Source organism: Carlito syrichta, unplaced genomic scaffold (genome assembly GCF_000164805.1).
Source record: "Carlito syrichta isolate Samal-C Ts95f unplaced genomic scaffold, Tarsius_syrichta-2.0.1 Scaffold123424, whole genome shotgun sequence".
NCBI lineage: Eukaryota > Metazoa > Chordata > Mammalia > Primates > Tarsiidae > Carlito > Carlito syrichta.
Genome location: NW_007067520.1, coordinates 32579 through 46458, shown reverse-complemented (window position 1 = coordinate 46458; position 13880 = coordinate 32579). Strand labels below are relative to the sequence as shown.

Sequence of the window (13880 nt, the reverse complement as noted above, 5' to 3'; positions counted from 1 at the left end):
GTGGCCGGGAGCGGCCACTGCACTCCAGTCTGGGCGACCGAGTGAGACTCCAACTCAAAAGAAACCCCAATAAACTAAGCAGAAGCAGGGCCAGCCAGGAGAGATACTGTTACTGAGTCCCACCTCTTCTTCAGTCTAGCTTTTACAGAGTACCTCCATACCTGTCCGCTTGCCACAATAGCTCTGTGAAGAATGTCTGCCAGGAACAATCTCCCTGAGGCCCATAAGGGCCAGGGCCCAATACCCTGATCTCTGACCAAGGCATTTGGGGGGTTGTCTTGCTTAATTGGGCCTGGATGCTCTATCCCTGCCCCTTTTCAGATAGGGAAAGGAGCTTCAAATTAGGGGGTGATATCTGGAGGGGAAGGGTAGCAGGGAGACAGGCAGGGTCAGGGAAGGAGAACAGGTCTGTTATTAAGGAGTTTGGGGAGGAAAGGAAAATGGTAAGAAGGGGTGGAGAGAAAGGGACATTCTGGCTTCACTGTATGGAAGGGTCCTTCTCACCCATGGCAGTGTAGCCTGGGGATTGTAACCTCAAATGCCTTATCTGGATTTCCTGAGCTAAGGATACTGTGTGTGTCAGGTAAGTGATGCAAACAAAACATGCTGAGGCAGGGATTCGACAGGGAATGGCGAGGACTGTCCATGTTTGGGATAGCCACTACTTGACAAACTGTTGCCATAAAGATCCAATGTTTCTGAATCTTCTGATTTAGACAACAAAACAAGCAAACAAACCCAGAAATCTAAATTGTGATGTAAGACCTCTACATCTAAAACCCAGCTACTCTGGAGGTTGAGGTGGAAAGACTGCCTGAGCTGTGGTGGCCATGAGTGTGCCACTGCACTTCAGCCTGGGCAACAGGGTAAGACTCCAATTAAAAAAAGAAAGAAAGAAAAGTCTGGATCTAAATGTTGGCTCAATTGTTTACACACACACACACACACACACACACACACACACACACACACACAGTGTGAGGGCCAAAACAAATGTTTTTCGTCTGTGACCTAATCACTGGTCACATGCTTGGACAGTTAGGCAGCTTCTAAACCCAGCTCAGGGTGCAGTGAATGCAGGGCACAGGATAAACTCCTGCTGGATTAAGTCCATCCTTCCTGCTTCTGAAGACTGCCTCCTTGTTCGGATCAGGGCCCGTTTTATGCAATTTGAGAGGAGAGGAGGCCCAGGAATACTTGCCCTGATGTGCAAATTTAGCTTACAAAACAAGCAAACAGACCCAGAAATCTTAAAATCCTTCTCTGAGAGGGATTTTGTAAACAAATCCTCCTCCCATGCCCACCTCTACCATATATCTAACGTTCGTATACAGATTTTGCAGAGTAGATTTACATTGCTTGACACCCACTCAATGCAACTCTGAGGAAATGGAGGTCTGTGGCCACTAGCAAGCAGTGTAAACAGGACCTGATCACAATTATTTATTGAGTGTCTACTATGTGTGTGCTGGGCTCAGGCCTCCAACTCACACCCTGGCTTGTTAATAAGGAACATGTAAAGAACCCTTTTTCTCATTATTGACACCCTGCAGGGTGGCATTTATTGCTCCTGGCATGAGGAGGCAAGTATCACTCATTAGATGCCACCTCCATGAAGCTTCTTGGATTTACTCCAGGCAAGGCCCCTTCACCACCACCATCATTCACTCTGTTGTTATTGATCCCAGAGCCCATTTCCTTCACAGGGTAGCTGTCCCAGGTCTGAGACTGTCTTGCTCATTTCTTGGGGAGGAGATATTGTGTGAGCTGGCATGATGCTTGTTAACAGGGCTCTAGACTTGAGGAAGAAAGGGGAACTGAAGTTTACTGAGTCACTCCCCTGACCTAGGTGCTTCATGTAGGTATTCCCATGGACTCTTCACCACAGCCTTGTGAGGCAGTCATCCCTGTTTTGCAGATGAAGACACTGAGACTCAGAAAGGTGTACCTGTCCAAGGTCACCCAGATAAGAAGAGAAATCCTGGACACTGTGCTAGAAGCTGAGGGTGTGGTTACTTCATATTCCTTCCCTTTAGCTCCTACTCTGTGGGTCCAGTCCTAGACCCAGCAAGCCTGATGAAACAAGACAAAACTAGGGGGAAGGGGACCAGATGCCATGGCTAATGGTTGGATTGTCCCACGGTCCTAGAGGTGGGCATTAGGCCCTTGAAACAGACAACTCTCACTTCCAACTCCAAAAGGGCTACAGTCTGTGCCTCTCCAAGGAACAAAGGCAGCTCAGGGGCAGGGCATAATAGCTCAGACTCTCAGCTCTGAGTATAGATTATGTAGTGCTTTGGGAAGCCTCCCCAGCTCCCATATACACTAAGTTTTACCAGTAGAAATTCATTTGTTTGGGCACTGCCTAGGGAAAAGAGCCATGTTCAGGGCCCAGTGTCTACACACAAGCAAGTCTTTACCACCCTTTCCTCTACTGACAGTGGAGCAGAGAAAGAGCTTGGGGAACTTGTGAGGGAAGGGGCTGAGAAAGGGAATGACAAACCTTGGACCTTTAGCCCCTACCTGAAAATGCCATAAAGAACCCCCTGAACTCAACAGACAGGTCTGTTCTGGGGTCCTACCACTAAAGAGAGTTCTTATGTTGTGAGAAGTCTTTTAACAGAGTCATACACCCCAGAGCTCTGGTCCCTCTACCAGAACACAGCCTTGCTCACAGTCCCATCTAGAGGTTAGGAATGACCCTCCCACCCCTCATGCAGTTGCACTCCTCACAGGGGCTTGCCTGGCTACTGGTCTCATTCCTCTAGAAAGAGACAGTCATTGCTCTTAATGTAGTTAGCCCCATCACCCCCTAAGCCTGTGAAAGATTTGGGTCAGCAGCTGCCAGAGATATCCCATATCTGCAGGCAGGTGGGTTAGGGTTGGACAGCTCCTGCCATCCATAAACTTTCCCTCTAGCTGACCAATATTTTTTGTAGCCTCAGAGAACAGACCTAACCCCTTTTATCTGGGAAGACTCTTTGAAGGCAGTGATCACAGCTCTAGTGTTCTTTCAGCCTGGGGTTCCTTGACTCAACCTAGGCCTGGCAAAAGATGTGGAGATCCTCCTAAATCCCATTACCAGCTCTTAAGTCAACAGACTTAGGGAGTAAAAAGGGGGTCTGCTTAGAGATCCTGGTCCCTTCAAGCTCCTTGAGGACTGGACCAAAATCAGAGATGAAATTTGAGCTAAAATGGAGGCCAGTGATATTTATAGAGGCTGCCACTCTGGTGCGGCCCAGGTTGGTACTTCAGGCAAAGGCCCTGCTACACTGCAGGCAGACATAGGGCTTTTCACTACTGTGGGCCACCTGGTGGACAATCAGGTGGGAGATCTGGCTCATTGTAAACATAAGGCTTCTTGGTCTATGAGTGTGCCAGTGCAGCAGATTCAAACTTTCCACAAAACTCTTGCTACAATCAGGGCACTTATAGGACTTCTCATCCATGCATGAGTGCTGGTGTTTAAGAAGCTTGGAGCTGTGCTAAAAGCTTTTGCCACATACTGGACAGGCATAGGGCCATACTGGATGTGCTGGTGCTCAGTGAGCTGGGTGCACTCACTAAAGCCACTATCACATTCAGAACACTTGAAGGGCTGTTCTCCATTATGGGTGCGCTGGTACCGTAGGCAGTCCGAGCTGTTGGTGAAGTTCTTGCCACACTCACAATAGTTGCAGGGCTTCTCACCAGTGTGTGATTGGTGGTGCTTGAGCAGATAAGAACTACACCTGAAGCTGTCCCCGCACCAGACACGCCGGAAGGGCTTCTCATTCCTGTGTGAGTGCTGATGCTGCAAGAGGTTGGAGTTAAGGCTGCAGCTCTTGCTGCAATTCCCACAGCAGCAAGGCTGCTCCCCCGTACGCATGCACTGGTATTGGATCAGATTGGCGCTAACGCTGAAAGTCTTACCACATTTGCCACAGGTGGGGGGCCTTTCACCTGTGTGCACCTCTTGGTGTTTAACCAGGTGGAAGCTGTGGCTAAAAGCCTCCTCACACTCTGGTCGGTTGTGGAGCCAAAGGCCTGAGTGGGAGCGACGGTGTTGGAGAGGTTGGAGCTGACACCGAAGCAATGGCCTCATTCAGGGCAGGGCTATGGTTTTTCACCAGTGTGTACCCGGTGGTGCTTAACTAGATCTGAGCCACGTCGAAAGCTTTTGCCACACTCTGGAAATTGCAAGGCTTGTGGCTGCTCTGGTGGTGAATGAGGTCGGGGAGGCAGGCTGCAGTCAGCCCACAGTTCCCGCACTTGAAGGCTTTGGGAATTGCAATACAGCTAGTCTTGGCAAAATCTTTCCCCCCAGGGCTAGAACCTGAGCTCAAAGGTATTGCAGGCCCAGCAGTATTTCCTGGGCAACCGGCTGCCCCTGCTACACCAGAAAGGGCCGCTTGGGTGAACCATCTCACAATCGACCTGGAGGCTCCCTGGGATCCTAACGTCCCGTTCCTCTGCCGCTCCGTCCCTTCGGGATTCTCCTTAGCCACTTCTGGCGCCGCCTGACTCCATGGCGGGCGAAGAGCGCCCGCTTTCCTAGAGCCCAGCTACTGAGCGCACAAGCGAAGAAAGCCAGAGCGCGGGGCACTCGGAAACTAGGGGTCTGGCACAGGAAACATTCAAGTCCACAAGCCCGTGCTGCTCTATAAAGCGGCAGCGAGCGTTCTCGGTAGATTTAACCTTCTCATTCACTTGACCGAGAGACGGCTCCCCCTCTGCGGCGCTGTCGGGAACTTGACATCTTCGGCCTGGCTCGGGGCACTCGGAGTCCGTCAGCCCGGACTTTGGCCCCGGCCGCCGCTGGGGGGCAGCGAAGCGAGCCTGAAGGAGGAAAGGCGGTCCCTGCCAGGGACACGCCAGGGGCGGAGCTGCACGGTACCAAGACTTCACGGGTGGACGTCTGGGTTCTCCAGAGGCGCCGGCCCACTCGGAGACCCCTGGAAGAGCGTTTCCCATCCATCCGAAGGTAGGCGTGTGAAGCTTGGAGCCGACTACGCATCCCCGCACGCAGCGCACGCGCTTCCTGGGCTCGCACGATGATTAGATACCCTCGCCCCAAAAGTGCTTCCTGCGACTGTGCAAGAATCAGAGTTCCACCAACGAGAACTACAACTTCCGACTCGCTTGATAACTACTGCGGCGCTATCTGAAAAGCGTCAGAGAGGAGGAGCCTAGCCACGCCCCTCTTCCAGGGCCTCTCCCTCAGATAAGTGGCGAGAAGGGGGGCGGAGCCTAGGCCTGAGCCAAGATGGCGGCTGCGAAGCCAACCTCCGCGGACTCGCTCTCGTTCTGCCTCGCGCAGCTCGCAGCGGCGGCCGGGGAGGGTCTGGGTGGGGAAAAGGACCCAGCGACCAACGAGACACCCCTGGGTCGTGCGCTCTTAGCGCTCCGCACGCGCCACATCAAGGCAGCGGGGGGAATCGAGCGCTTCCGGGCACGCGGCGGGCTCCGCCCCCTCCTCGCGCTGCTACGGCGAGCGGCGGCTGCGGACCCCGCCCCGTCCCAGGCAGGCTCTGGCTCCGCCCCCTCGTCGGTCGTGTCAGCTGCTTGTTCTGGTCCCGCCCCCTCGTCGGGCTCCGCCCCCTCCGCTGTGTCATCTTCGACGCCTTCGCCGCCAGTGCGCTTGCGCAAGACTCTGGACTTGGCGCTCAGCATCCTAGCCAACTGCTGTACGGAAGGGGCGTGCCGAGCTGAAGTGCGCAGACTCGGAGGTATACTTTCTTTGGGTAAGTGTTCCGCCCCCATTTCCTAGAAAGATTTCACCGGCGTCTGCCTCTTTGTTTGGACCTGGGCAGTCTTGAGTCCTTCGGGTCATAGCCCGGAATAACATGCTTTGTAATGACGCAGCACCCCCTCATTTCTCAAGGTGTTGTGCCCCGTGACGTCACTGCTCTCTGTAGATTATACTCGAGGCCACCCAGACCTGATAATTGCAGCCTTTATCTGGGTATCAGTTGTTGGGCACTTTTCTCACATCTGGACTGACAGAAGCCAAAGGGTTATTTGGTGACTTTTTCAGATGATTCTTTTTTTAAAAATTAATTACTTAAACAAATTTAGATTCAGAGATACAAGTGCATGTTTGTTACCTGGACATACTGGTGGGGGTTGGGCTTCTGGTGTCCTCGTTTCCCAAGTAGGGAGAATTTGTGAATACCCGATAAATAGCCTTTTTTTTTTTTTTGAGTTGGAGTCTCACTCTGTCGCCCAGACTGGAGTGCAGTGGCACGCTCATTGCCACCGCAGCCTCGACCTGCTGGGCTCAGGTGATCCTTCTGCCTCAGCCTTCCAAGTAGCTGGAACCACAGTCACGCGCCGCCACGCCCAGCTAAAATTTTTTTTTTTTGGTAGAGATGAGGTCTCTCCAAGTTGCCCAGGCTGGTCTCTAACACATGGGCTCAGGCAGTCCTCTTACCTCGGCCTCCCAAAATGAGCCACTGTGCCTGGCTGATAAGTAGCTTTTAAATCCCTGTTTCAGATGATTCTCATTCTCCAGTTATGATGTTCATAGCAGACATTCAGTGTCTACTATCCCACTTGGTAAGCTGGATGCCAGAAGGTGTAGTGGTTAAGAAAAGGGGTTGTGCAGAAGTCACCTAACCTCTCTGAGGCTAGGATTCCTTGAAAAATTGGAGTGGCGAGAAAAGAAAATACAAATATGGCATACAAATACTCTAAGCATAAGGCTGTGTGCTTCAAGTTATTAGAAACTAGCACAAGTGGAACATGTGTGGTGTACGCCTGCAGTCTCAGCTACTCTGCAGGCTAAGGCAGGAGGATTCCTTGACCCTAGGAATTCAAGGCAGCAGTGAATTGTGATTGCACCTGTGAATAGCTAGCATACTCCAGCAAGATATCATCTAAAAAAAAAAAAAATCCAGTAGTCACTTAGAAAGCAAGGGAAAATAAAATAGACTAGCTCAGTAAGACAAATTGCAGCAAAAGGTAAGCTTTTCTTTTTACCAGCTAAATTGGTGCCTCCTAGTGACAATGATGTGAACACAGTTTGTAGGTCATTGCCTACCCTCCGTGAAATTATTCAAGTCTTGATGAAATCTTAATTTGGGGGTTAAAGTGAAGCATTAACTAATTTAAAATTTATATAAAATTCACGTGGGCTGTAATGTGTTTGACAAGAGGCCTGGCACGTTAAATAATCCCCATGATTCAGTTACTGTTTTGCATTTAAATATCTCCTGAGTCCATCCGCTTCTCTCTATAGAGAGAAGCAGTACCTGTGCTGGTTGGTGCTGGTAGCTGAGTTGGTTCAAGTCATTGTCCTTTCTTGCCTGGACTGTTGTGACAGTCTCTTCACCACTCCCCCGTCCTATTCCTTTCCCCTGTAATCAATTCTTTCTATGGATGCTAGAGTGTATCATGCCACTCCTGTTTTGAAAACTCTTGCATGGCTCCTAGTACCTTCACATTCAAGTCCTGACCCTTTGGTCTGGTATTTGAAGCCTTCATGAGGTCATAGCACAGACACTGGGTCTTACCTCTAACATACCCATCGTCATCCTTTTAGCAAATATTTAGCTCTCCAGGCCTGGCTCAAGTGTCAGCCTCTTCTGAAAGCCTTCCCCGACCCTTTTGGGTCACATTCTTGAGGTGATTGATGAGAGAGACAATAAAGGGTAGAACTCTCACAAGCCCAAACTCTCCTTGCAGTGACTATTCTTCAGAGCATGAAGACAGACAGCATCCAGAACCGAACAGCTCGTGCTCTGGGGAACTTAGCCATGGAACCTGAGAGTTGTGGGGACATTCACTCTGCTGGTGAGAAGGCTATGAGGGTGGGGTTAGCTAGGACTTGGGGTAGAAGGGCCTGAGCATCCTTGCTCACCCTTCATCCTCCCCTTTCCTCCTCTTTTCAGGTGCTGTTCCCCTTCTCGTTGAGAGTCTGACAGCCTACCAGGACTCACAGTGCCTGCAGAGTGTGGTGCGTGCCCTCCGCAACCTGGCAGACTCACCCCAGCACCGCCTGGCCCTGGCACAGCAGGGAGCAGTGCGCCCACTGGCTGAGCTCCTTGCCGCTGCCCCAGACCCTGCACTGACCTCTGCCCTAGTCCGTGCCCTCCTGGAACTCAGCCGAGGTTGCTCCCGGGCCTGTGCTGAGCAGCTAAGTCTGGGTGGGGGCCTGGGTCCACTTGTTAGTTTGACTTCCCATCCCAAACGGGCAGTCCGCGAGGGAGCCATTCTGATCCTCGCCAACCTGTGTGCCCAGGGCCTGGTGCGGCCTGCACTGGGCAATGCTGGTGGTGTGGAGGTGCTACTGGGTGAGCTCCGGCGGCGCCGGGGCCCCAATGGGTCCAGCCCAGTTTCCCAGCAGCCCCTGGTACGAGCTGTGTGCCTCCTATGCCGGGAGGCCATCAACCGGGCCCGGCTGCGGGACGCTGGTGGTTTGGAATTGCTGATGGGCCTGCTGCGGGACCCTCGTGCCAGTGCCTGGCACCCTCGTGTTGTATCTGCCCTTGTGGGCTTTCTCTATGATACTGGGGCCCTGGGCCGGCTACAGGCCCTGGGGCTTGTACCTCTTCTGGCTGGGCAGCTGTGTGGTGAGGCTGGTGATGAGGAAGAAGAGGGAAGAGAAGCTGCTTCCTGGGACTTCCCGGAGGAGCGGACCCCTGAGCGGGCAGAGGCTGGAAGCTTCCAAAGCCTCAGGTGAGTCCCCACCTCAGGGCTTGGGAGGGTGAGCAATGTGGTGGAGTGGGGGTTTATGTCTGTTCTGGCCCTCTTCGCTACCCCTGCCTCCATTCTGTCTCAGGAAGACTTTTGTTGACTTGGACTCCTGATTCCTTGTTCTTCTCTGACATGACCACCTTCTAGTCCCCACTAAACATACCTCCTCCCACCTGGATCTACCTTTTGACCTTAGTTTCACTCCAGAACCTTTGAACTTTAGACCCCAGACAGTTCACTGGGAGGTAGTATGTGCACTGGTTAAGGTGGTTTTCTTTGGAGTCCAAGTTCTTATTCTGTTACCATCACTTATGAGCCAAAATATCATGGAGAACTAATTGACTTCTCTGAGACTCTGATTTTTGTGTGCGTAACATATATTCCCCATGGTGTTGCTGTAAAGGTTACATGAGGGTACTTTGCTCCTTACCTAGCAGTAAGCATTGCTTAATAAATGTCAGCCTTCTAGTGAACTCTCTGGCTTCATCTCCTGCCACTCTGCCTGGTGCCGACTGTACTCCTACACACTGTCCTTCTAGCTAGTTTTTGAGTATGATAGGTAGGTACCATCTCGGGGTCTCTGGTTGCTGTTCTCTCTGCCCAGGACATTTTCCCTTCTGTATGCCCTCCTCTCTCACCTCCTTCAAGTCTTTATTCAGCTTTTACCTTCTCAGTGGGGGCTACTGTTGTAAACTTATTTAAAATTCCAACTCTCTCCTTCCCCAGCTCTTTCTATTCCCTTTTATTTTTCTCTGTTGTTACTTTACACAGTAACTCCACACTAGCATACCATGTGTTTTACTTATTTATGTTGTTGCCTACCTTCTCTCACTGGAACATAAGCTCCAGGAGGACAAGGACTTTTTTGTTCTTTTCTCTAGCACCTAAAATAGGGCTTGGCACAGATAGGCATCAGAGATTGCTCAGTGAGGTTTGGGTCGCCACCTCTGTTTCTCCCCTACCCGCCTTTATCTGCCCTGCTCCTCTTCCCTGGCATCACCTCCTTTCAAGGTGGCTCCTCTGACTCTGCACCATCTCCCTGGCTCTGGGTTCAGCCTCCTTCCCTTTTTTGCCCTCCGCAGGTCGTGGCTGATCTCCGAGGGCTATGCTGCGGACCCTGGAGACATCTCTCCTGACTGGTCTCCTGAGCAGTGCCCACTGTCAGAGCCAGGAGAGCCAGCCAGCCCCACCCCCAGCCCTACCTCGCTGCGGATGCCATGCACACCACGCACCCCTGGCCGTAGCCCTGCCACCACCGCAGTTGAGGAGCCTTGGGGACGTGAGGGGCCAGCACTGTTGCTGCTGTCGCGCTTCTCCCAAGCTCCTGACCCAAGCGGGGCACTGGTGACCGGCCCGGCACTGTGTGGCCTACTGGCCTATGTGACTGGTGCTCCTGGCCCACCAAGCCCACGGGTCCTGCGCATACTGGCGCGCCTCACCTGCAACCCTGCCTGCCTCGAGGCCTTTGTGCGCAGCTATGGTGCAGCGCTGCTGCGTGCCTGGCTGGTGCTAGGCGTTGCACCAGACGACTGGCCTGCACCGCGGGCCCGGCCTGCTCGCTGCAGCCAGCACAGAGAGCTGGGTAAGTCCCTCACCTTCCTGCCCATGTGAGAGGCTTCTTCCTCTTCCTGTGCCTTCTGTGGGCCTGGAACCTCACCTTACCACTCACCTGCCCTCTCACTGTCTTCCTCAGCCCACCTTCCAGACAACCCCAGTTACTAGGTTGGGGTAGGGATGGGGAGTGGGACACTCCCTTCTGCTCCACAGGTTCAGCATGCAGAGTTCTGCTCTGTTCTCATACCAGGCTTTGGAGTGCAGATACCCTAACATCAGATGTGGCCCCCGACAACCTAGAATCTTGACCGTCTGCATTTCTTTATCCCATCAGCTCTTGTTATACATTGACCCGACTACTTCCCCCACCAAGCACACTAACTTGTGAGGCCAGGCTCAGGCACTGTGTTCTCCCCAGACTCCACCACCAATTGGGACTGCCCTGTATTCTTTGCCCCTCATGACTGCAGACTGTTTAGTCCTTGAGGGCTCAGACTCATACACTGACCATCTCACTTTCTGTTCTTGTCCTTGACTTCTAGTTTTTAGTGTCCTGACCCCAGCCCTCCGGGGTCTGCAGATATCCCTCTCTTCTGTGACCTGATTTCTTGCCCTGAGGTTTTACCCTCCTTCCTTTCAAGGGCTCAGGGTCTTTTCCTGCCCATCCCCAGCTCTAACCTGACCAGCTCTGCCCATCCCTGCAGGTGAGATGCTGCTGCAGAACCTGACCGTACAGGCCGAGTCACCCTTTGGAGTAGGTGCCCTCACTCACCTGCTGCTCTCTGGGAGCCCTGAGGACCGTGTGGCCTGTGCACTGACCCTGCCCTTCATCTGCCGGTAAGGGAGATGTGGATGCCTTGCAGGGGCCTGGGGAGCAATGTTGCTGTTTCCCAGTCTCATCCTTTTCCACCTCCTGAAAGACTCTCTTTTTTGCCATAGGAAGCCCTCTTTGTGGCGCCGGCTACTTCTGGACCAGGGTGGCCTCCGTCTCCTCCTCACAGCACTCACTCGGCCTGCTCCACACCCACTGTTCCTCTTCTTTGCTGCGGACTCCCTTTCCTGCCTCCAAGGTCTGGTGTCTCCCACTGGGAGCCCAGCTCTCCTACCTACAGTCCCCATGGATCTAGACCCACCTTCCCCTTGCCTCTATGAACCTCTGCTGGGCCCAGCCCCCATCCCAGCTCCTGACCTGCGCTTCCTGCTGGACTCAGGCCTACATCTCCCTGCCCAGCGAGCTGCCTCGGCTACCGCCTCCCCTTTCTTCCGGGCCCTGTTATCTGGCAGCTTTGCGGAAGCCCAGATGGACCTGGTGCCACTGCGAGGTCTGTCACCCAGTGCAGCCTGGCCTGTCCTGCACCATTTGCATGGCTGCCGGGGCTGTGGGGCTGCCCTGGGGCCTGTGCCTCCACTAGGCCAGCCCCTGCTGGGCTCAGAGGCTGAGGAGGCACTGGAGGCTGCTGGGCGTTTCCTGCTGCCTGAGCTGGAGGAGGAGCTGGAAGAGGCTGTGGGCCGTATCCACCTGGGGCCTGAATGTGGCCCAGAGTCAGTGGGTGAAGTATTCCGCCTGGGCCGGCCCCGGCTGGCTGCCCACTGTGCCCGTTGGACACTGGGGCCAGGGCAGTGCCCAAGAAAGCGAGCCCTGGCCCTGGTGGGGCTTGTAGAGGCAGCAGGTGAAGAGGCAGGGCTCTTGACTGAGGCTTTACTGGCTGTGGTGATGGGGATTGAGTCAGGGGCCAGAGTCCCAGCCTAGACTGTTGATGTCCCCTGGGAGGGGACCCAAGAATGAGTTGGCTGTGAAGGTGACCTCCCTCAGACGGGCAAGAGAGGAGATTGAGCAGGAGGAGTCATCACTGAAGTCTGATGAGAAGATGGAACCGAGACCCCAGGATGATGGTCTGAAGACCCAGGAGTGAGAAGCCGAGGCCAGGCTCTGGGTATGGGGCCCAGGAGAAGGAGAACAGCCCAGGGCCCCAGGTACCTGGCCTGGCCCAGCCCTTTGGAGTTGAGATTAAAAACTTTGGAGTTGGATACCTGTGTTGTATCATGTTTCTGCTTATTTTCCTGTGGGAGCACCTCCACCCCTTCACCCACCAAGCAGCGTCTTATCCAGGTCTCTGTGTCCTTGATGAGGCCACGCTTGTCATGTAAGAGATTCAAAAGTAATTGACCAGTGGTTCCTGGAGCCCTGGGATAGGGTGAAGTTCCCAGGCTTCTTTCTAGGACGTGGTTTTGGGTCCCAGGGGAAGTCTGCTTCCTGGTCATGGGGCCTCATTGCTTAGATACAGCCATCCAGCTGGACACATAGACCTTGGTTGTGCTGTGAAGGTGGGGTGTGTGTCAGTCCTTGCCATTACAGTTTACTGACTGTCCTTTGCCCATCTTGGGCCCTCAGTCTCTGGATCCATTTTCATCTCTTGGGCCATATGTCTCACTGTCATCTAAGGAAGACCTGCTGTGCGCCTGGAGTCTCTGAAGCAATGTCTTAGTAGTGCTCAGAGAGAGCCAAAGCCTTAGGCTAGTAGCATCAGGAGAGGGAAGGACTCACATTGCTTTGGTGTCCAAGGTAGAGTTTCTGTCACCTGGCTTCCAGATCTTTGACTACTCAGTTGGCAGCCTTACTTGGAGGAGAGTGCTGGGCTGGGTTTCCCAGGGTCTGCTTCTGGGAGCTAAGGTTGGCACTCGGTGTCTCTGTGCCTCTGTGGGTGTTTATCCAGGTCTCTGGTTCTCAGACTGTACATTAGAACCACACAGATAACTTGGAAAAAAAAAAAAAAAGAAAAACGTGGGCCCTTTCTGACAGAATTGGACTGGGGGTGTCCTGAGCATTAACATTTTTAAAAGCCTACCCAAGTTATTCTGATTTGCTCCTGGGTTGAAACCCACAGTCCAGTGCTCAGATCTGTCCAAAGAGTAGTTGCAGCACAGTTGTCTATCCATACCCATCTCTAGAATGTCTCACTTCCACTTTGATTTCTCAGGTTCTCATTCCAGGGAAGGCCTCTTGTTACTTTGTGGCTGTAACCTGTGTTTTGCTTTCTTCTCTGTGTTCACCAGCATCTTGGGAAAGGGCTGTTTGGGAATGGGCAAGGATCATCTCAGTGTTGGGGAAGAGCTTTGTCTTGCAGGCTAGTGGGGGTTTGGCTGCCTGGAGTGTTTCCCCTGAGTCTGCGTGGAGCTTGCATCTGGGTCTTCTGTTTATCTGTGGCTATTTCCAAGTCTTGGAGAGAAGGTCCCAGCTTAGAGTCTGTGGGTGGGTTCACTGTGTTTATCTCTCCCTCAGAAATTTCTTTGTGTCTGGAATGTATGCCACTTGGGATGTCTGTCAAGGTCTCGAATGGAAGGTCTCAGAACCAGAGGTCTGACTGAGCCTGAGAACATGTTCAACTCCTGCCACCAACCCCAAAAGTCTGTCTGGGACAAATCACTTAGCAAGAGGCTGGGTGGGAGGGGGTCTCTAAGACTCAGGTGCCGGGTTTGGGGGCCTCAGTCTGTGCCTATAAGGCTCACGAGGCAGGAACTCGGTCTAGAAGAGCTGCTTCTCTGACTCTGATTCTGGCCGCCTGGGGCTCCCTGCAGCTGAGGCCAAGGCTGGGGTGTGGCCGTCTCCGCGGTAGGCCGGCGGGCTGGGTTGGGTGGGCCGGGGCGCTCCC

The 13880-nt window shown here is 53.3% G+C and overlaps 1 protein-coding gene across 2 annotated transcripts; it reads left to right on the top strand.

Moving 5' to 3' along the window:
• Window positions 1-4690: 4690 nt before the first annotated feature.
• Window positions 4691-12260, top strand: ARMC5 (armadillo repeat containing 5). 2 transcript variants are annotated; one of them, XM_021707698.1, is made up of 7 exons: window positions 5105-5723; window positions 7666-7773; window positions 7872-7936; window positions 8513-8658; window positions 9759-10258; window positions 10935-11067; window positions 11170-12260. In XM_021707698.1, the coding sequence occupies exons 1-7, from the start codon at window positions 5246-5248 to the stop codon at window positions 11978-11980; spliced, it is 2241 nt and encodes a 746-aa protein (XP_021563373.1). In that variant the 5' UTR covers window positions 5105-5245; the 3' UTR covers window positions 11981-12260. The 2 variants fall into 2 exon arrangements, with proteins under 2 accessions (XP_008046606.1, XP_021563373.1); XM_008048415.1 differs by having other exon boundaries at window positions 4691-5723; window positions 7872-8658.
• The last annotated feature ends 1620 nt before the right edge of the window (window positions 12261-13880 follow it).